The sequence below is a fragment of the Notechis scutatus genome, chromosome 10 (genome assembly GCF_049901735.1).
Source record: "Notechis scutatus isolate UNSWTSFEM ecotype Mainland chromosome 10, rNotScu1.2, whole genome shotgun sequence".
In the NCBI taxonomy this organism is placed as follows: Eukaryota; Metazoa; Chordata; class Lepidosauria; order Squamata; family Elapidae; genus Notechis; species Notechis scutatus.
In genome coordinates, this window is record NC_142018.1 from 10,579,484 (window position 1) to 10,601,247 (window position 21,764).

General features: G+C 41.1%; 1 protein-coding gene across 4 annotated transcripts in view; it reads left to right on the forward strand.

Moving 5' to 3' along the window:
• LOC113416601 (connector enhancer of kinase suppressor of ras 2-like) overlaps positions 1-21,764 on the forward strand; it is a 357,297-nt gene that overhangs the window by 180,056 nt on the left and 155,477 nt on the right. For all 4 annotated transcript variants that reach the window (XM_087972082.1, XM_087972080.1, XM_087972083.1 and 1 more), the window contains exons 5-6: positions 15,415-15,456; positions 19,329-19,448. In XM_087972082.1, the coding sequence (XP_087828208.1) occupies positions 15,415-15,456; positions 19,329-19,448 (162 nt within the window). The remainder of the gene's footprint in view (positions 1-15,414; positions 15,457-19,328; positions 19,449-21,764) is intronic.

A 21,764-nucleotide genomic window follows, 5' to 3' on the forward strand; every position in this document is an offset into this window, starting at 1 on the left:
CAGAAGGCATAAACAACTACATGAGCCATGGTGGCACAGTGATTAGAGTGCAGTATTGCAGGCTACCTCTGCTGACAGCCAGCTGCCTGCAATTTTGCAGTTCAGATCCCACCAGGCTCAAGGTTGACTCAGACTTCCATCCTTTGGAGGTGGGTCAAATGGGGACCCAGATTGTTGGGGGCAACAGGCTGACTCTCTAAACTGCTTAGAGAGGGCTGTAAAGCGCCGTAAAGTGGTATATAAGTCAAAGTGCTAGTGCTACACAGATGGAAATGGTCAGCTCAGAAATTCAGCTCTAAGCCCAAATGTGAGTAATTTATTCTCTTTAGGTTTCAAGAGTTGAACCAAAATGTTGTGGTAAAAATGGATATTTCAATTTACTTTTCCCGTTGTATGAAGGAATTGGAGAAATATGTAATTTTTTTCAGGCTTAAGTGCCTTGCAAAGAGCTATATTTGCTCATTTTCCAGGTAAACTGGCATGCATCCAGTTATTTTTATGCTCTAAAAAAGCAGACTTGGAGTCATGTAGAAAAGGATCATTCTTGGAAATATAGTTGACATCGGAAACTTGTTTGCCCAGCCTCCTATCTTTTCAAAACCATCCTCTTATGAAGCCCATTGGGAGCCCAGGAAACGCTGAGAATCCCAAAGGTGCTTTTTCAAGAGGCAACTGGACTTTTTGGTTTTCTTTGAAAATGTTTCATTTCTCTTTATTTTATTGTCATCACACCTCACGCAACAAAATTAAATACCATCTTCAGTGTACTTTATGACTGATAATAAAACACAAACACACATCCTTCACATTCTATACATTGAATTGAAAAACCCTGATATTGCATTAATATTGCACAATACAGTAGAATTCAATAAGAGTTACTGCCCTGGGATAGAAGCTGTTTTTCAGCCAATTTGTCCTTGTTTTTATTATCCTGTACCGTCTGCCAGATGGTAATAGTTCAAAAGAAAAAGGGTTCCCAGGATGAGATGGATCTTTGAGAATGTTTTGAACTTTCTTAAGGCAGCGGGAGCTATAAAGCTCTTCCAAAGAGGGGAGAGAGCAACCCATGATCTTCTGGGCAATGGCGTTAACCCCCTGGAATGCTGTCCTATCTGCCACTGTGCAACTGGCAAACCATACACAGATGTGCAGTAAGTTAAGATACTCTCTATGGTGCATCCAAGAAGCTTCTTCAGCTCTTTTTCATTGATAAGTTGGAACTGTGCTTTCTGCAGGATGTTTTCTGCCCCGTGTCCCTTCACTGTTGAGCACACGTGCAGGCTGTTGGGGATGAGTCTGTGTGGTCTGTATCTCAAACTGAAGTGCAAATGGTTCCTGTAGTCTGTAGTTTTTTCTGGACATCCATTCCTACTCCTGCATCATTCAAAGGGTGTTCATTCCAAAGTGCATAGTTGAATGTCTATGGAGATCCTCAGTCATCCAGGTCATGGTAGTCCCAAAGGTGCTTTTTCAAAAGGCAACTGGACTTTCTGGTTTTTCTTTGAAGTTGTTTCATTTTTCATGCAAGAAGCTACTTGTGTGATGACCCAGGGTGGGATACAAAACAAACACAGTCACAGAAAACAGATGAAGCCCCTTTTATTCCTTCACTTTGCTTCCAAGCTCCGAATATCCTTGACAGAAGACAAAAAACTCCCACACAAACAGTTACAAGAAGGAGGGAAAAAACAACACAAACCAGGCAAGATAAGGGCTAGAGGACGTCCGCAAGATAACAGAACACACACTGGGAAGGATGCCAAACTCAGAGAAGAACCATAAACTAGAGATATTTCCATGCTTTGTTTCCAGCACTCACCTGTACACATGTCTGTCCTCTTATTCAGTTGTCACAGCTGCAGCCCATGAAGATCAAGGCCCTCTCCTCCCAAATAGACCACGTCTTTCCCTTATCCTCTCCTCCCTGCGTGCCCTAGGATGGATAGGGGATGGGCCTGGGTCCTCCTCTGATTGCTCAGCCGGCCTCTGCCCTTCCCCAGCCTCCTCCACAACCTCCGGAGCCACACTTCCACTTCCTGTCAGCTGTTCCTCCTCTCCCTCAGAGTCAGTCTCCACCAGGTGCATGACACTTGGATGAGAATCTCCATAGACATGAAACACTGAGAAGAACAATTTTAATAAATTACATTTAAACTACTAAATAACACATTATTATTATGGTTGGCCACACAATCAACCCTGTGTGAAGACTGAATTTGGAGATTTTGTCCACCTCTTGAGTCCTTCCCAAGAATCTGAGATAGAATCTGGATGGTTGACAGTGTCAAAATATTGTTTGCAGAATGTAAGCTGTTCTGAGTAAGGTTGCCTTTTTTTGCAATTGACTGATGGGGATTTTGTCAGTCCCAATGATGTTCAAAGTGGTGCTCCAGATGTTTTGGGCATCCAAGGTATCTATTATTATTGGTACTATTCTTTTTTTTTCCCCTTTGGTCACCATTGTTCTACTTCTATTTGTATTTTGTGATTTTTCTCCAGTTCTTTCTCTTCCATTCCAGTGTTTCCAGGTACTGCCACATCCATTATCCAAAGGTTTTGTTTTTTTTCTTTATCTTTATCATCAAATTTGGGATATTATGTGGCAGGTGAATGTCTGGTGGAATTCTAAAGTCCTAGAGTACAGGTAGTCCTCAACTTACAACAGTTCACTTAGTGACCTTTCAAAGTTACAGCAGCATTGGAAAAGGTGACTTATGACCATTTTTCACAGTTATGACATTTCCAGCATCCTCATGATCATGTGATCAAAATTGAGATGCTTGGCAACTGGTTCATATTTATGACCATTGCTGTATCCCAAGATCATGTGATTACCTTTTGCAACCTTCTGACAAATAAAGTCAATGGGGAAGCCAGATTCATTTAACAACCAGGTTGCTAACTTATCAACTGCAGTGATTCTCTTAACAACTGAGGCAAGAAAGGTCATAAAATGGGGCAAAAATCACTTAACAGGTGTCTCACTTAACAACAGAATTGTTGGACTCAATTGTCGTCATAAGTCAAGGATTACATGCCTTTAGCTTCTTCGTTTTTCTATTACTTTCTCTACCAGTCCCACCAGTTCTTACTTGAGTGTTAATTTATTTTATTTATTTATTTATTTGATTTGCCAATTGTTTACAAGATAATAAGTATAAGTGTATACATAGTTGTGAATACATGAAATGGGTACATATAAGAAAAATAAAAGAAGAATAAGAGAAACAATAGGACAGGGACGGTAGGCACGTTGGAGCTCTTCCAATGCATTATCGTCACTATTTTGGTCATGCTATGATTTGTGGTCAGTCTGTGCCATCTTCTAGCAGCAGCTACCTAGGTGATCCACAGCAGTGGTGGGATTCAATTTTTTTTACTACCGGTTCTGTGGGCATGGTTTGGTGGGCATGGTATGGCTTGGTGGGTGTGGCATGGTGAGCATGGCAGGGGAAGGATACTGCAAATCTCCATTCCCACCCCACTCCAGGGGAAGGTTACTGCAAAATCCTCAATCCCTCCCCACCCCACTAGCCTGTTTTCCAGCTCCATTCTCCTGTGCAGGGCAACCAAAGAAGACCCAGCCAATCAGCTGGGACTCAATGGGAGGCAGAGAAGAGATGGGGGCAGGGCCAGTTAGAGGTGAGATTTGCCGGTTCTCCAAACTACTCAAAAATTTCCCCTACTGGTTCTCCAGAACTGGTCAGAATCTGCTGAATACCACCTCTGATCCACAGTTATTATTTACTATGTTCATTTCCAGAGGTTCAGACTTGATTTGGCAATTTTGTCTACCTGTCAAGTCCTTTCCAAGGATCTGGGATAGATAGGTCTTGATGTTTGTGGCATTAGAGGTATCGTTGCAGGGATGTAAGCTCTTCTGAGTGTGGTTGCCTTTTGCAATTGACTGGTAGGGAAGTTGTCAATGCCAATGGTATTCAAATGATGCTTCAGATGTTTTGGAATTGTACCCAAGGCCCTTTAATATTGGTAGTACATAGTTATTACTATTAATATTAAATGTCTAGGGGGATTCTCAGTCATCCCAAAGGTGCTTTTTTCAAAAGGCAATGGGACTTCCTTTGTTTTATTTTGTATGTTTTGAAGACGTTTTGCTTCTCATCCAAGAAGCTTCTTCACTTCTGAAGAACTGAAGAAGCTTCTTGGGTAAGAAGCAAAATGTGTTCAAGAAAAAACAAAAACAAAGGAAGTCCAGTTGCCTTTTAAAAAAGAACTTTTGGGATATTAATATTAAAATTTTTATAAGTGTCTCCAAGGTAGTAATTTCTGCAACTTCTTGAAGGGCTGCAAATATTTTTCCTTAACTCTTGCCACCTCTGAAACTCTTAGAATATTTTATTTCCCGGTTGTAGAATAAATGCAAAACTAGTTAACACAGTATGTGATTCCAAGAAAACACAGCAGCTGGCCTTAGTTGACAGAACTTTCCCTGAGTTGAAGATATGTATCATTAGCAGTGGTGAGAAACAGTCAGAGCCAGTAGGTAATTTTCAGCTCTGGATTTAATGGTCCAATGGGTTCTGATCTTTAGAAGATGAGGCCCATTACAGGATTGATTTCCACATGTACTTAATGATTCCTACCACAACCATTTGAAAGTTGCCTTCATTCTGTGGAACTAAACCTCGGATACTCGCATCTCCATTTTACTTAGATGATGCCATTAAGACCACACTTGGAATACTGCATCCAGCTTTGGTTGCCACGATGTAAAAAAAAAGATGCTGAGACTCTAGGAAGAGTGCAGAGAAGAGCAACAAAGATGATTAGGGGGCTGGAGGCTAAAACATATGATGAATGGTTGCAGGAAATGGGTATGTCTAGTTTGATGAAAAGAAGGACTAGGGGTGACATAATGGCAGTCTTCCGAAATCTCAGGGGCTGCCACAAAGAAGAGAGTCTCAAGCTATTCTCCAAAGCCCTTGAGGGCAGAACAAGAAGCCATGGGTTGAAACTAATCAAGGAGAGAAGCAGCTTAGAACTAAGGAGAAATTTCCTGACAGAACAATTAATCAGTGGAAAAGCTTGTCTCCAGAAATTGTGAATGCTCCAGCACTGAACGTTTTTAAGAAGAGATACAGATACAGATTAACAGAGTTGGAAGGGATCTTGTAGGTCATCTAGTCCAATCCTCCACCCAAGCAGACCCTGACAAATGGCAATCCAATCTCTTCTTGAAAGCCTCCAGTGATGAAGCTGCCACAACTTCCAAAGGCAACTTCTGTTCCATGGGTGGATTGTTCTCACTGTCTTATTTCCAGGTTGAATCTCTCCTCATCAGTTTCCATCCATTATTCCTTGTCTGGCCTTTGGGTGCTTTGGAAAACAACTTGACCCCTTCCTCTCTGTGGCAGCCCCTCCAATATTGGAAGACTGCTATCCTGTCTCCTCTGGTCCTTCTCTTCACTAGACTAGCCGAGCCCAGTTCCTGCAACCGTTCTTCATATGTTTTAGCCTCCAGTCTCCTAATCATCTTGGTTGCTCTTCTCTGTACTCTTCCTAGAGTCTCAACATCATTTTTATACTGTGATGACCAAAATTGGAGATTGAACAACCATTTGTCTGAAAGGGTATAGGGTTTCCTCCTTGAGCAGGGAGTTGGACTAGAACAGTGATCAACAATCAGTGGGCCGGGGACCACTGGTGGTCCACGAGAAAAATTTGGTGGTCCACAGAGAAATGTCACTCCCAAAGCAATTAATCCAGGCTGCGCGGGAACACAAGGCTGCTCCACCTACATGGCCCATGGGAACATGAGATTTATGTCACTTGCATTGTGAACAACACGAAGTAGTGAGGGGAGGGGGGAAAGGGTGGAGAGAGGGAACTTGCCCCACTCGCCCTATGCATCTGGCCTGGCCACCAGGCTGCTTCTTTCTGTTTCTTTCTTCTTCTGCTTTTGGCTGCATGCAAGGAAAGCAGCAAAAGTCTTTCTTTCTCTCCCTCAAACTCCACCAGAAATGAGTCTTTGGGACCCTGAAAGGCATCCTGCTCCAAGAGGCTATGCTGGGCACGACAAGTCTCACAAAAACTTATTTCTGGTGGAGTTTGGGGGAGAGAAAGAAAGACTTCTGCTGCTTCTGCTGCTTTCCTTGCATGAAGTCAAAAGTCTTTCTCTCTGTCCCCCTGAGAACGGAGCTGGAGACGGTATCCTGCGATCCCAAATAAAGAATAGTCGATCAGTAGGAAAACGGGGTGGGGAATTTTCCTGCAGACTTTTTGGGGGATTTTCCCAGGGACTCTGGTCTGCGGGATTTAAAATTATGAGTTTGGTGGTCCCTGAGGTCCAAAAGGTTGGTGACCCCTGGACTAGAAGACCTCCAAGGTCCCTTCCAACTCTGTTATTCTATTCTATTAGTAGGAAAAGAAGAGGCAGAAGAAAAGGTAGCAGTTGAAATGAACTTGGTGCCCCTCGTACAGTTTTAGATTTTAGCATTTGCAAGCTGCTAATGAGAAACAAGGCTTTGAAGTAAGTAATGTGGCCGTTGAGTCAGCTCTGTTTCAAAATAATTCTGCCACTGCTCAAATTAACCCCCGCTCAGATGTTTTACAGGAGCAGATTAATAACAACAAAAGAAACTCAGGGTTTTCCAACCATAAGCATCTACTCATATTTGAAAGCATGGGTCTAAGGTGGATTGAGAAGGAAGTCACATTGTGTATGAGCGAAAAAAGAACCTCCAATGTTAAATTGATGCATTTCTTCAATTAAAAAAACAAAACTCATCGGATGAAACTTCATTATAGAGAATGGCTGTTGTGAGACTCAGAAGGCATCTGAAAAAAATCTGATACCAAAGATGTCTGTTTTGAAGCTCAAACACCATCTGAAAAAGTTTTGTTTTTTTCTTTATAAAACGCATTTTCATTAAAATACAAAAGAGGAGGCTTGGAGGTGGGGATCAGCAGGGGGTAGGGGATTTTTGTTAATTAGTTCATTCCCATACAGCCAAGTTCAGCATCCATCTGTGATTGCCTCCCGGTCACTGTGCAATTATATCAGAGCTCATCATCCTGTTGGAAGCCAACTGACTGTTTTAAGGAGCCTTTTAAAACAGGGGGAATGGAAGTTAAATCGAGAGCTGTAAGGGAAATCATGTTCAACGTTAGCCTGGAAGCAGATAAATTGCTACCAGGAATGTTTTGTAATTGCTTGGGGAGACAAGTCATTTCCCCCTTAATAATTGTATTTCTGGCAAAAAGAAAGAAAGAAAGAAAGAAAGAAAGAAAGAAAGAAAGAAAGAAAGAAAGAAAGAAAGAAAGAGGGAGGGAGGGAGGGAGGGAGGGAGGAGGGAGGAGAGAGGGAGAGAGAGAGAGAGAATCTTATAATAAGGAAGGAATGCCATCATTGGTAAAATTAAAAGAAAAAAAAGGAGAACTGGAGATTTGATTCCATTTCATTCATCAGCTAAAGAATACATCTGATTCATTTGCTTACCTGTTTATTTGGCTTTATTACTAGTCCTGGGGATTTACATCCAGGTGTGATCTATTTGCCTTTTTTGGGGAATTTCTGCAAAATGGAAAAATGTGGGGATGTATTTTATGTTAGGGAATATTTTCTAGGGTAGAGAACTCACCCAATTTAAGCCAAACATTCTGTATTTTATTGTACACTGTGCAAATACCCCAAACAATAAAAAGTAATGGTTTGTTTTGGGCGTTGGTGTCCCTTTCCCCTATACAAGCTATAGAGAAACAGAGTTGGGTTTGCCCACATCAGAAAGAGGTCCCTGTGTCCCATTATGACCACTTTTGGATATCCAGGTCTGAAACTGGTAGAACGGCTCATATATGAAAAATACTTTGCAATTTTACATGTATGGACATATGGGAAGAATCTGAATGTGTAGGAAGACTCTCCAAAGGCAGTTCTAGTCAATTTGCCAGAAGATTCATTGATCTGTAAGGAAAGATGGAACACTGGTTTACTTAACCATGATTTGATTAAGCCATAATAGCTGGGTTTAATTCACACAAAACACCCATGCATCACTTAAACATTATTTAAAAAGCACTATGACTTGGCTAATCCAAAACAAACCAACTACATTATGGTAATGGGAAGCATAGTTCAGCACCATGGACAAGTCACAAGATTCTAGTACTGTATATTCTAGACCCGTGGTGGTGGCAGTGGTTAGAATGCAATATTGCAGGCTAATTCTGCTGACTGCCAATTGCCAGCAGTTTGATGCTCATAGACTCAAGGTTGCCTCAGCCTTCCATCCTTCCGAGATAGGTAAACTGGGGACCTAGATTGTTGGCGGGCAACATGCTGACTCTGTAAACCAGTTAGAGAGGGCTGTAAAGCACTGTAAAGTCAAAATGCTATTGCTATTTAGTTTTACAGATAATCCTCAATTTGCAACCATTGGTTTAGCAACTATTTGAAGGTATAACAACCCTGAACAAATGGCTTTATAATTAGCCCTCACACTTAATCCTTGAAGCTCTATGTGGACTTTGTACTTTGGTTGGTTTTATTTTTATAATTCATTTAGCACTTTAGTTGTTGGCAGCAATTCAAAGGAGAGAAAGGTGGGTGCTTATCTCGAGGGACTGTTTGGGACTCATTACAGGCTGGGTAGGAACATAATTCCCAGCGTTGAAATAAAACAAGATTTGTTTTAACTAAGTGTGTGCTTAATTACAGTCTCGGGAAGCCTTGGCCAGAACAGCTTATGAGAAAAGAGGATCCCATGAGCTTGGGACACAGCAATGGTCATAAATACGAACCAGTTGCCAAGCATCTGAATTTTGATCGCATGGTTATGGGGTTGCTGCAAAGGTGGTAACTGTGGGGAAACGGTCATAAGTCCCATTTTTCAGTGCTGTTGTAACTTTGCACGGTCACTAAACAAATTGTTGTAAGTCAAGAACTACCTGTCAACATAAGCTTAGACCCTCTGCAATGGAGATGCTGCAGACCTCCCAAGGTAGATTACATTGCCCCTCATGTGTTTCTAAATGACATTTTTGGAAGGTGTCAGAAGCTCTTCATTTGGATTGTGGCCCCAATGATAAAATCTCTATCATGTCTTTCGTGGCCTTCAATGGCCATCTAAAACTTTTCTCAGCCCCTCCCAAAAGACTGAGGGTGCAATTGCCTCTTATTGCCTCTTATTCAGGATGGCGGAGTTGTCAACATCTTTTAATTAGTCTATGTTTTGCATCTTGTGCTGAAGAAGTTGGTTTTCCTCCCTCTGGGCTGTGTCCCCACATTGTGTTGAACCATAATATGATTTTTGTTTTGGTTTCATGTGCTATATAAACCCAACCATTGTTGCTTGCAAATCATGCATTATGGCTTTGTGTTGCCAACAAGCCTGGGTAGTATGGTTTCATCAAGCAACCATGGTTATAAAAAACTGTCTTCAGGTATAGGGTGTATCCAGCACACTAGCATGGGATTCCATCAATTCCATCAAGATTTTAGATGTTAATATGTGCAGCAACCTCTCAGTTGGCCAGCCTTATATATGATCAGAAATTAAGTTTGGATCTGGTAATTTATTACTTGGATGGGAACCACCAAGGAATTCTGGGATAAGTAGCAATTCTAGGCTAAGTAGAAAACACATCTAAGAGAAAGTAATAGCAAATTGCTTCTTGGCATAGAACATTGATTAAATGATGTCTTGGCTTGATCCAATTTATCTTCAATAAATGATACATTCACTGTTGATTTCCCATCATCAAGAGTCAGTAGGATCATTTCTGATCTCCAAGAGGAGTGTGAAGCTAAGAATGGCTTGAAATTTAACTCTCTCCTTCAGCATTGAGCTTAACTCTTTAACCAAGAGCTGGTCTGAACTCCCAGCCTTGGGAGACATCTAATGGAAAACCAGCCTTTTTTATCTTATTTATTGAATTTATTTATTGAATTTATATTGCTGCCCACAGCGACTCAAGGCGGCTTTATCTTGCTCAAAAGGCAGGATTATGAAGCAAACTGATGGACAATCAAGTCTATATTTCAGTTGATCTTCTGGTTCCCTCCCACAGAACAAAGGGAAACACAGTCAGGAATAGATTTTCAGTAAACACACAATAGGTGAAATTGTGCATAAGTGATGTTGGCTGTCACTTTCTGACTCCAACTAAAGCATCAGAAAATATGCCTTTGGGACTAGAATGAAAGCAGTAATGCCCCGAACTTTTCTCACAATTATGCTAATGCACATCAAAGATACTTCTACAGACACCTTATTTTAAATTGAAGGTTCTTATGAGCGAGATCCTTCCTTTGTTTCCTATTTTTCACATAATCCCCTTGACCAAATGCCATTTGAAAACCTTTTCTTTCTCCCTTCCCCTCTCTCTCCTTCTCTCCCTTCCCTCTTTCCCTCTTCCTCCCTCTCTCCCTCCATCTTTCCCTTTCCCCTCCCTCTCTTCCTCCCTCTCCCTCCCTCCCTCTTCCTCCCACACCTTCTCTCTTCTTCCTTACCTCTCCCTCCCTCTCCCTTCCTCTTTCCCCCTCTCTCCCTCCCTTTTCCTCTCACCCTCTCCCTCCCTCCTCCTTCTTCTCTCACCTTCTGCCTCCCACCCCCTCTCTTCTTCCCTCTCTTCCTCCCTCTCCTTCCCTCTTTCCCCCTCTCTCTCCCCCTCTGTCTGTTTCTTCCACACACCCCCAGCTCATGTTTGCCTTTCTCACTAAGTCTCCCTGCAAGGAGGTTTACAACTGAGCAAACAAAGCCACATACACACTGCGGCCATTTCTGCCTGTAGCTGACGTCTGACTTGTCCGTGTTTGTGTGCATCCATGCATGCTCACGTGTTGGTGAGAGACAGCCCATGGGGGAAACTGTAGCTAAGACAAATATTTTTTAAAAACCCAACCAGAATATATTGATAAGATTGTCTGCCATGCAAGCATGACCCTGTCTTTGAACAGATTCCATGTGGACTTGCACCGTGTGGTGTATTCCAGTGTCATTGTTTCTTTCAGAAAACAATTGTTGAACATTGGCATAAGGAATAATGGGAAGGATACAGCAAGTGCCCTAAAATAGTGATGTGAATAGAAACGGTTTTTACATCCTCTTCCTCATCTTCCAAGCTTTCTTTTTCACAACACTAGGAGAGAAAAAAATAAGAATCCATCCATCCATCCATTTATTTAATGGATGTTATAAAAATAATATCCATTATTTATAAAATGTATTTGTATTGAGAGCTTCGCAGCGATAATTCAGTGCCAGAAAAATAAACACAGATGTCTGATTCTTCATTTAATGTCTTTATAAACATAATAAGATTTTACAAACCAGTTGTAGATTTCTCCAACATGGAGCAAACTCAAACAGAAACATATTGCAAGTTCAGAGCAGAGCTCCAGTCTTCAGCAAGCAAGTTAGTTTCATCTTCAATGGACAAACTCAAGAGCTCAACATAGCTGCAGAGCTTAACAAAGAGCCACGCCTAAGCTACTTTTGGTTTCAGTTTCCAGCCTAGGCTAATTCTAGTTTCGGTTTCCAAAGCAGTCCTCATTGGCTGATTTAGTTGCTATGCCTATTCATTGGCTGACCTTGTTACCAAGCTCTATTCCAGTTCATGAATATACTCTGACAATTTGGCACCCATCTTGTATCCAATAACTCTTGGCTGGCTTACAATATAAAACATTAAAAAGCATCATTAAAATCGTCCATCATAATAAATAGTTTAGTCATGAATGATTAATAACTGATAAATATATAAGCATATGTTAGAGTGACAATGTGAGAATTTACATAAATTGTGAGTGATGACTACGAAAGGATAGCACAAAAGATTTGTCAGCAACTGACACGCTGTATGTATATAAAATGGAAGATGGTCTTATGTTTTTTATGTTTTGTTTGCATATGTTTGTCTTAAAAAATAAAAATCTTTTTGTTTTAAATCCTCCATCATAAAAACCACTGCCAATAAAAAAACCCTCACCGTCTCCCAGGTTTCTAGTCTAGGGCCCTTAACCATTATACCAAGCTGGTTCTCTAAAGTGGGACAATCCCTGTTCCCAAAATCAAACAAGCTCGTGTGACCCAGACCTAGAAGCACAAACATCTCAGTAGTTAGTTCAAAGCCTCTGAGATTAGTCTATGTTTTGCAGAAGAAGTCTTGTGCTGGAGAAGTCTATTCAGGGTTAGCAGTGTTCTGATATCTCAGGGGCTGCCACAAAGAAGAGGGAATCAAGCGGGTGGGATTCACCAGTTCGCACCACTTCGGGAGAACCGGTTGTTAACTTTCTGAGCAGTTTGGTGAATTGGTTGTTGGAAGAAATCATTATTTGAATACCACCACTGATCCTACCAGTTTGGTCCAGTTCTATAGAACCAGTAGTTCCGAAGAGCAGCTGACACCAAACCGGTTCGCTTGGAATGAGGTTTTTGGTCTGCTGTTTGGCCCTCTTGCCCACCCAGGCTCTAGGCCAGGGGTGTCCAACCTTGGCAACTTTAAGACTTGTGGACTTCAACTCCCAGAATTCCTCAGCCAGCTTTGCTGGCTGAGGAATTCTGGGAGTTGAAGTCCACAAGTCTTAAAGTTGCCAAGGTTGGACATCCCTGCTCTAGGCTGTCCTTTAGTGTTTTCCTCCTCAGCAGCTTTGTGTGGAACAGCTGAGTGCTGCTCATCAGCTGGAGAAGGTAAATGCTTGCCGGAGCCAGTAGCATGCGCATGTGTGCAGCACACATTTGACGTGCATGTGTGTGCTCTCCGAAACCAGTTGTTATGCTGGTCAGATCCCACCGCTGGAGTCAAGCTATACTCCAAAGCACCTGGGGACAGGACAAGAAGCCATGGGTGGAAACTAATCAAGGAGAGAAGCAACTTAGAACTAAGGAGACATTTCCTGGCAGTGAGAACAATTAATCAGTGGAACAACTTGCCCTCCAGAAGTTGTAAATGCTCCAACACTGGAGGTTTTTAAGAAGAGATTAGATAACCATTTGTCTGAAGTGGTGCAGGGTTTCCTGTCTAGGCAGGGGGTTGGACTTGAAGACCTCCAAGGTCCCTTCCAACTCTGTTATTCTATTCTGTTCTATTCTGTTCTTCCCCACCCACCCACTCAAAAAAGAAATGCTAATGCCATTGTTATCTCTTTTATACCGTCAGGATTTGTGCTTAGTTGTTGCCTCTCACTGAATTTGTCTGCAGACAGACCTGATTTACTGGAGTCAAACTGAGATGATTCCTTCAAGGTGGAGAAAAAAAATAACTTTAAAAGAAGCAAAGCAAGTCTTACGGGTAGATCAAGAACTGTAGCAGGTTGGGGGTACTTAACCTCTTTCTGCCAATGCATAATCCTTGGAGAAGATTGTATGAGCGTTTTTACAAAACAGCTGGCATTTATTTACTAACCCCATGGCTGAATAGGTAAATAAAGTGGTGGCGTAACTCTGTGGCTAGGATAAGAGTGAAGTACATTCACCAAAATTGACATAATTGCTCCCTGTCATCTTCTTGATGGAAGTGTAGTGGCCTAAAATGCTGGGCTTGTTGACCGGAAGGTTGACAATTCAGGACCCAAGTGTCACACGATGGGGGTGAACTCCTGTTCCTTGCTCCAGCTCCTGCCAACCTAGCAGTTTGAAAGCATGCAAATGCAAGTAAATTAACAGGTACTACTTTGGTGGGAGGGGACACAGTGGCTCAGGGGCTGAGACGCTGAGCTTGTCGATCAGAAAGGTCGGCAGTTCAGTGGTTCGAATCCCTAGCGCTGCGTAATGGGGTGAGCTCCCGTTACTTGTCCCAGCTTCTGCCAACCTAGCCGTTCGAAAGCACGTTAAAAAAGGCAAGTAGAAAAATAGGGACCACTGTGGTCGGAAGGTTACAGCGTTCCGTGCGCCTTTGGTGTTTAGTCATGCCGGCCACATGACCATGGAGACGTCTTCGGAGAGCTCTGGCTCTTCAGCTTTGTAATGGAGATGAGCACCACCCTCTAGAGCTGGAAACGACTAGCATGTATGTGTGAGAGGAACCTTTTCCTTTATCTTGCTTTAGTGGGAGAAGGTAACCATGTTCCATGTGCCTTTGGTGTATAGCCATGCTGGCCACATGACCACAAAAATGTCTTTGGACAATGCTGGCTCCCTCGGCTATGAAATGGAGATGTGCATCTCCAATTCATTTCTAGACTCAAACATGACTGGGCAAAGGAAAAAATTTACCCTTTTTTATTCTCTTGAAAGCTCCTTGGGAATTTAACTGAGCCTTGATAAACAACAGAGCCTGCAGGTGGCTGAACAACAAATTCAGTAAAAAGCAGAGCTCTCATCCTTGGTACTTGAGTAACCTGTAATTCAGGTAACAGCAAGAAACCTGCCGCTCAGTCATGAAAATTCCTTGGAACCTCTCTTTGGCATGGAGTTGCTTTTTCCCATCTACCTGAAAGGGGACGGAAGGGTCAAAATAAGTGCAGAGGAAACATTTAGCACCACTTTACCAAAAATGCAAACACACATAAAATTTACACTTTTCAAGATGTCGTAGCCTTCCTGGGTAAATCAACGCCGAACAACAGAAGACTATAAAAGAGAATGGGAAAATAATTACTGTTTGTAAGAAAGGGTAAAACAGGATGTAGATTGTCCTGGATGGATGCTTACTCGAATGTACATGGCAGAAAAATCTCTGATGTACAGATTTTTTGCTGGCATTATTTTTTAGGCAAGTTAAATTGGTGTTCCCCTTTGACATATTTGTTTAACCATCTTTCGTAATGGAATTTAGAACCGAAAGAGTTTAACTCAATGTAATGTGCTGGCATAGGGTTCCTCCCTCTCCCTTTCCCTCTCCCTCTCCTTCTCCCCTCCCTCTCTCCCTCCCTCCCTCTCTCTCCGTCTCTCTCTCTCTCTCTCTCTCTTACCTTCTTTCCAGAAAGTTGCAAATAATCTTTAAGAGATTTTTGCATGCCATTAAAAATTATGGTTTGTTTTTTTCTAACCTAACTACCTCTGCATTGCAGTTGACTCCAAGTACTTACTGGTCATGTTAAGTTTGGAATAGTAAGAATTAAGACCCACTTTGCCAAGTGGCATGAGGGTCAAAGAGTGATATGCAGTTCTGAGGGTGGCTGGTGATGTGATCTGCTTTTTAAAAAGGTGCAATGTTTTAATTTAATTTTGTTCTTAACTCTATTTTAACTTTGTTGTATCTATGGTTTTATACCACTTTTTATGTTTGTATTACAAACTGCCAGCTTAGGAGAGATAGGCGGTGTCAAAATGCGATAAATAGATAGATTTATTTCTCTATTAGCAGATGGAATCAGATTGGAGCACTCCAATGGATTGTCATCTGAAGCAGAGTAACATGCTATTTTTCAAGGAGCAGCTAATCTAACTGAACAAAGTAGAATTCTGTGGAAGTTTTAAGAATTCTTCCCCTCCCCTTTCTCTTTTACAGGATTGCACAGTGTATGAAACAGAAAATAAAATTCTTCATGTGGTAAGTGCCCATTGTAGCTTGGGGTGGGTGCGCTTGATGCTTTGTGCAGTCTACCTCATTGGAAATCATTATTTTGCAAATCAGGACTGTACTGCTGTACACATTTGGCTTCGAGAAAAACATGCTGAATGCAGGGAATTGATTGCTGGCTTAATGTGATTTAGAAGAGATTTAAGGTGTTCCTTTGATGTGGAAGCCCCATTAGAATTGCAGTTATTTAGCCAAAAAATGATGGTAGCGATTCCTCTCACATTTTTTTAAATTTAATTTGTTTTACTTAGAATAATTTGGCCTAAGGTTGCGATCCAAACAATCAAGGCAGCGAACCCAAATAGGTGACTAATGCAACGTACATCAGCCGTGACTTTGTCCTTCAAAATCTATTTGCATCCATCTCACCTGAGAAGTGGACATTCTGGAAGGAGGAGAGGGAGAGGAGGGGAGAGGAGAGGAGAGAGGGAGTGGGAGAGGGAGTGGGAGAGAGAGAGAGAGAGGAGGGGAGAGGGAGACAGAGAGAGAGAGGAGAGGGAGGGGAGGAGAGAAGAGGAGGGAGAGGAGAGGGAGAGACGAGAGGGAGGGGAGAGAGAGTGTGGGAGAAGGAGAGGAAGGGACAGGGAGAGGAGTCCAACTGTGGGGTAGAGCAGAGATACTACCCTACTCACAGAAAGCTACCAAAGTTATCAGATCATTAGTGTCATGTTTTCAGGATGTTGATGTCTCTTTTCTGCCTAAGGACCAGGGAAGATGCTGGCACATATGGCTGAAGGAACCGTGTGTGTATAGTTTTGAGGAAGTCATAGATTGTTGGCAATTGTAAATATCTCAGAAATCTTTTGAGCATGGGAAGAAAACCGTTGAGAAATCAACAGCTGGATTTTGACCTCTTATCTTTGTAAAGGAAATGATGGCCATTTCTGAAAGAAGATGAGTCCATGCCGAATAGGGGGAAAAATGTACTCCCTTTATATTCTCCTACTCGTAGTAATACAAATATTGTTAGTTTTTCTCCAATATAATCTAGTACAAAAGTGGGCAACATTTGATGGAACTAAAATGCCTTATCTATAGCGAATGTCATTTTGTGAACACTCAGTTTATAAATCTATATTGACTGCCAAAACACTCCAAAACAATTATTCTAATCCTTCCACTATTTATAGAATTTTTAAAAAAAAATATGTGCAGAGACATCATGTTAATTATGATGGCATTACATGTATGAAATTCATCGCGAGCCTTTGTTTAATTAAAGATTACAATTGCAAATATTGGTAGACACTTATCATACCTGGAATGTCACTGATGGATAGCCACCTGAGCTTAATTTTTTCTACAAAAAGGGGTCAGTAATCAGCATTTTTTAAAAAGGATGCTTCCTGCTTACACTCAGATTGAATTTATCAAAGTGCTATGTATTATGTGAATATGAGCCTGTTGGTATCGATGCTCCTTCTATAACCACTTTTTATTTTACGCTTGTCTGGGGCTGTTGGACTTCCCTCCTTGTAGTCTAGACTGAAAAGAGTTAATTCAGATAACTAGAATCTCAGGACTGTCATTAATATATTAAAAGAAAGCTTAAGGCTATGCTACAAGAATTCCAGCAAGTTTACAAATGAGACCATTGTATATATGCAATTTAGGGCAGCAAAACCTTTCGTCTATTTCTTTCTTAGTTTTAGACTGAAGGGGCAGAAGCTTGTCTGTGTTCTGAAGGCAGATAGCTAGCATCAATTTTCTGCTTTAATAATGGTCATTCTTTTTATCAGAGTGAGGCATAACTCTTTCATCAGTGTTGTATATTCCATTTATTTATTTTTAATCACTATGTCAAGGTAGGACTGCATGATTTGGGGCTGCTTCTGAGACTTCAGATAGTAGAGTTGAAATTTACAGGCTAATCATAAACTGCCCCCAAATTTGGACAACGTTAATGTTATGTTAACAGAATAACTCCAGCAGCCTACTCCTAGACACCACAGTTCTCTCTTGTTTTTTGTTTTTTGTTTTCATCGAAAGGTATCTTGGTCTTCTGAGTGCCATAACACCTCAAAGAGTTGGTTTAGATTGCAATTACAATGTGGTAGCAAAAGGAAATCAGAAAATATCATATTCTAGTTATATGAAGATATGAAAGCGATAAACCCAAAGCTAACCTTTGATCATTTGAGCCTAATCTGCATATGGCCTGATTTTGTACCTTGCCAAATTGCACTGAAGAAAACCACCCCCTTCTTCTCATTATGTATGAATTTTCCTGCCAAAATTTAATACCTAAAGTACCTTTGGTCAAAGGTTAATCTTTGAATGCCTCTCAGAAAACAAATGAAGAACGCAAAATGTTCATGCTGAACAAGGCAGTTTTGTGCTGTTTCAAATGTCCTAGCAAGCAGTCCTCTGCACAACATTCAGGAAGAAAAGGCAAACAATGGAAAATGTCTAAGGCATCAATTCAGCTTTGGACATATTGACTGATAAGAGAAAAGGAAAGGCTTTCCTGAAATATTAGGAAAAACTGTTTGACAATGGACAAATTGACAGTTTGGTCACAGAACCAATTAGAACAATGATGCTTGCTTCTCCTTTGCTGTAAGTTTCCAACAAGCAATGGATAGCCATATTGGGGAATAATAATACAGTACAGAAAGAGGGACATGGTGGCTCAGTGGCTAAGATGCTGAGCTTGTCGATCAGAAAGGTCGGCAGTTCAATGGTTCGAATCCCTAACACCATGTAATGGAGTGAGCTCCCGTTACTTGTCCAAGCTTCTGCCAACCTAGCAGTTCGAAAGCATGTAAAAATGCAAGTAGAAAAATAGCGACCACTTTGGTGGGAAGGGAACAGAGTGGCGTGCGCCTTTGGCATTTAGTCATGCTGCTGTAGCTTGCTCAACAACACCAACACTATGCCTAAGTATGGTGTCAATCCACTGTGATGGAACAATGAGGAGAACAAGGCAGCTTCTGCCGTGGAACAGATAGCCCAAGAAAATGCTAGGCTATTCAATGCATTAAAAAGAGGCTGAATCTGGACCAGCTCTGGAATATTATGGACAAGAGAAACATGCTGAGATGGGTAGTCTTTTAGCTTTATCCAGGATGGCAAAGATATTGCCTATAAGCCTAGTTTTAGTTGTTCATTTCTTAAGCATCGTTCAATAAGCCCTGTGAGAATTGCTCCTGGTGGTGCCTGCTGGATGGTTCCTCACTTAAATGACTCTTCTAGGAAGAATAAGAATGATGTGTCAATTAGCATACTAACAATGTTCAGCAACTTATCCCCTAGCAACTTGGGACCCTGGATTGTGCAAACTACTGCATGATTAGATACATTTGTTAAAGGCATTGGTGCTAGTTTGCTCAAATCCTATTCAGAGAACGCTGCAAAAAGTGGGGCTCATAAAAAGTTTTTTTGGGGGGGGAAAGAACCAGAAGAACTGACCAGGCAAAGAGATATAGACCTACTAATAAACAGAAGGAGATAGGAGATTATCTTATAGATGCCATGAAAGGATAGCAAACAGATGATTTCATAATGCAGTTTGAACCACATATTTCTAAAGCTTGTTTTGTTAACCAATTGGCTGGATTAACCCATCAACCCAATCCCAAAATTGCAATGGCTTAGTTTACACATTACACTCAGGGGGTGAAAAACAGCAAGCAAAACAAAACAAGAGGAGCTTTCCATGATGTCAAACTTGATAATAATTAGGGAAGTGGAGGGAAAAAAATATTTGTGAAATTTTCCTGGTTCAAATAGATGCACACCAGGCAGATAATGTTTGGATGTGAGTCTTTGTGCTTCCATTACAATGTTTTGTGCTGAATTCTTTTTCTCTCTCTCTCTTTTTCTCCCCTCCTTTCCCACAGTGTAAAACGCTGTCTGGTATCTGTGATCATATCATCTCTCTTTCATCAGATTCTCTGGTGTCTCAGTCAGCTCATCTTGAAGTTGTTCATCTTACCAGCATCATGCCCAGTGAAGGTTTGGTAAGCAGGAACAAAGTAGAAGAATATCAGAGTTCTGAAAACAAATAAGATGATTAAAGGGGATAGCAGCCCTACCATAGGTATCATGATGTAGTTGCTTCAGGTGGTATTTATTTTATTTATTTTATTTGTTTGTCAAACATGTACAAGATAACAAGTATAGGTATGAACATAAACATAAACAAAGGGAGTAAATACAGATAAATGGGGAGAGTAAGACAGGGACGGTAGGCACATTGGTGCGCTTATGCATGCCCCCTTTAAGGACCACTTAGGAATGGGGTGAGGTCCATGGTAGACAGTTTGAGGTTAAAGCTGTGAGGGGTTGAGGCTGTAACAACAGAGTCAGGTAGTGCATTCCAGGCATTGACCACTCTGTTGCTGAAGTCGTATTTTCTGCAATCGAGTTTGGAGTGGTTTACTTTGAATTTGTATCAGTTGTTTGCCCGTGTATTGTTGTGGTTGAAGCTGAAGAAGTCATTGACAGGCAAGACGTTGTAGCAAACAATTTTGTTGTAGCAGACATGCTTAGTTTGGACCACAGGCGGTGCAGTTCCAGATTGTCCAGGTCCAGAATTTCGAGCCTGGAAGCATAGGAAATTCTATTGTGAGTGGAGGAGTGGAAAACTTTTCTTGAGAAATACCTCTGAAGTTGCTCAATCGTGTTAATGTCCAATATACAGTGCGGGTTCCAGCTGGATGAGCTGTATTCAAGAATTGGTCTGGCAAAGGTTTTGCATGCCCTATTTAACAATTCAATGTTGCCGGAGAGATTAGGATAGGGAGCAAACTGAGGTCGAACTCAGACTCCAACAGCTGTAGGGATAGTTCTGCCCAATTCTAATGTCTTTATCTAAATCAGTGGCAACCTGAAGATGTGTTGACTTCCACTCCCAGAATTCCTCAGCCAACATATTGGCTAACATGTTGGCCAGGGAATTCTGGGAACTGAAGTCCATACATCTTTAGATTGTCAACGTTGAGAAATATGGGTTGGTATATTTGGATGCTGCTGATGTTTCCAGTACTGAACTAGAGTGAAGTTCTAGAATGTCCATGAACATCCCATATTGTCAATGAAACATTCATTGTTTGGCTTCTGTGGAAAGAAAGCTTTCGCTGTTGTAATGGGATTAAAAATCTGATGGAAATCTCAATCTGATGGAAGACTGAACCATGTGGAAGAGAATGATGTTATATTTGAGCTGTTCTGCCCATGTTCTGCCTATGTCTAGTTGCCTGTGTCTTTAAGTGTTGCATAGAACATAAGACCCAGCCAAAGAGGGTAGTGGAATAATCATAATAGAATTGCAACTGAACAATCCCCAGCTAGGAAAGAAAATCCAGAGGCAAAATGTAATCATAAATGTCACCTGTCAATTTCTTCTTTCTAGTTAATTCTTTATATGCAATCTTTTGTTGTTCTTGTTCTTTTGGTTGCTGCTTTTGGCTGAGGCAAAGCTAAAAATACATACAATCGATTCAGAGCCAATTACTGATATTCTTAATAAGTAAATGCATATTTGGCCAATTTTGGGCTCTTCTTAATTATATTCAAAGAGCCAATCCAGTTCTATTCCAACTACTTCCTTTCACTCATGTGAAATCCTAAATGCAACACTTAGAAGGAAAAGATCTAACTCAACATTCCTTCTCCTGGTTTCTCTTCTCAAGTCTGTTGTGTTGTTGTTGTTTATTAAAATTACCTAGGCTATTGAAAGTTTACTAAGGCTAAGGTTAAAGGTTAAAACTGAGGTTAAAACTGGCCAGACACATTGCTTTTTTTGGACTTAGGCAAGCTAAATCTATAACCCACATTGCTTTGTTTTTCTGAGTGAGGACATACTCAAGAGATTGTAACTTGCCTATTTTTATGAGGAGAATCTCATCACCCGTAAAATACAAAAACATGCTTTCAATTTCTGAAGGAATCCATCCCAATGGAGAATAAAATAAATGGTAGAAGGAAACATCTAACATTCACATAGGGCCTTTGCATCTGAATTACAGAAAAAAAAATACCTAAAGAAAAGGTTTTATTATAACTAATATTTGGGCAGTGCACAACTCTGCTAGGAATTTCTGTCACATCAGATGAAGCTAATCAGCCTGACACTGCTCGTCTTTAGCTACAAAGCACTATAACTATTGCTCTGGATCTTTTTCAGATACATTCCCCCAAGAAGTATTATTCTTCCTTTTGAGTTCCAACAAAAATCTTCAATTATCATGGAACTGCAACTCTTGATTTTCCATTTTTAATTTTAAAAAAGCAGTGGCCAATCTACCAAGAAAATTCATTTGTGTTGTGCACGG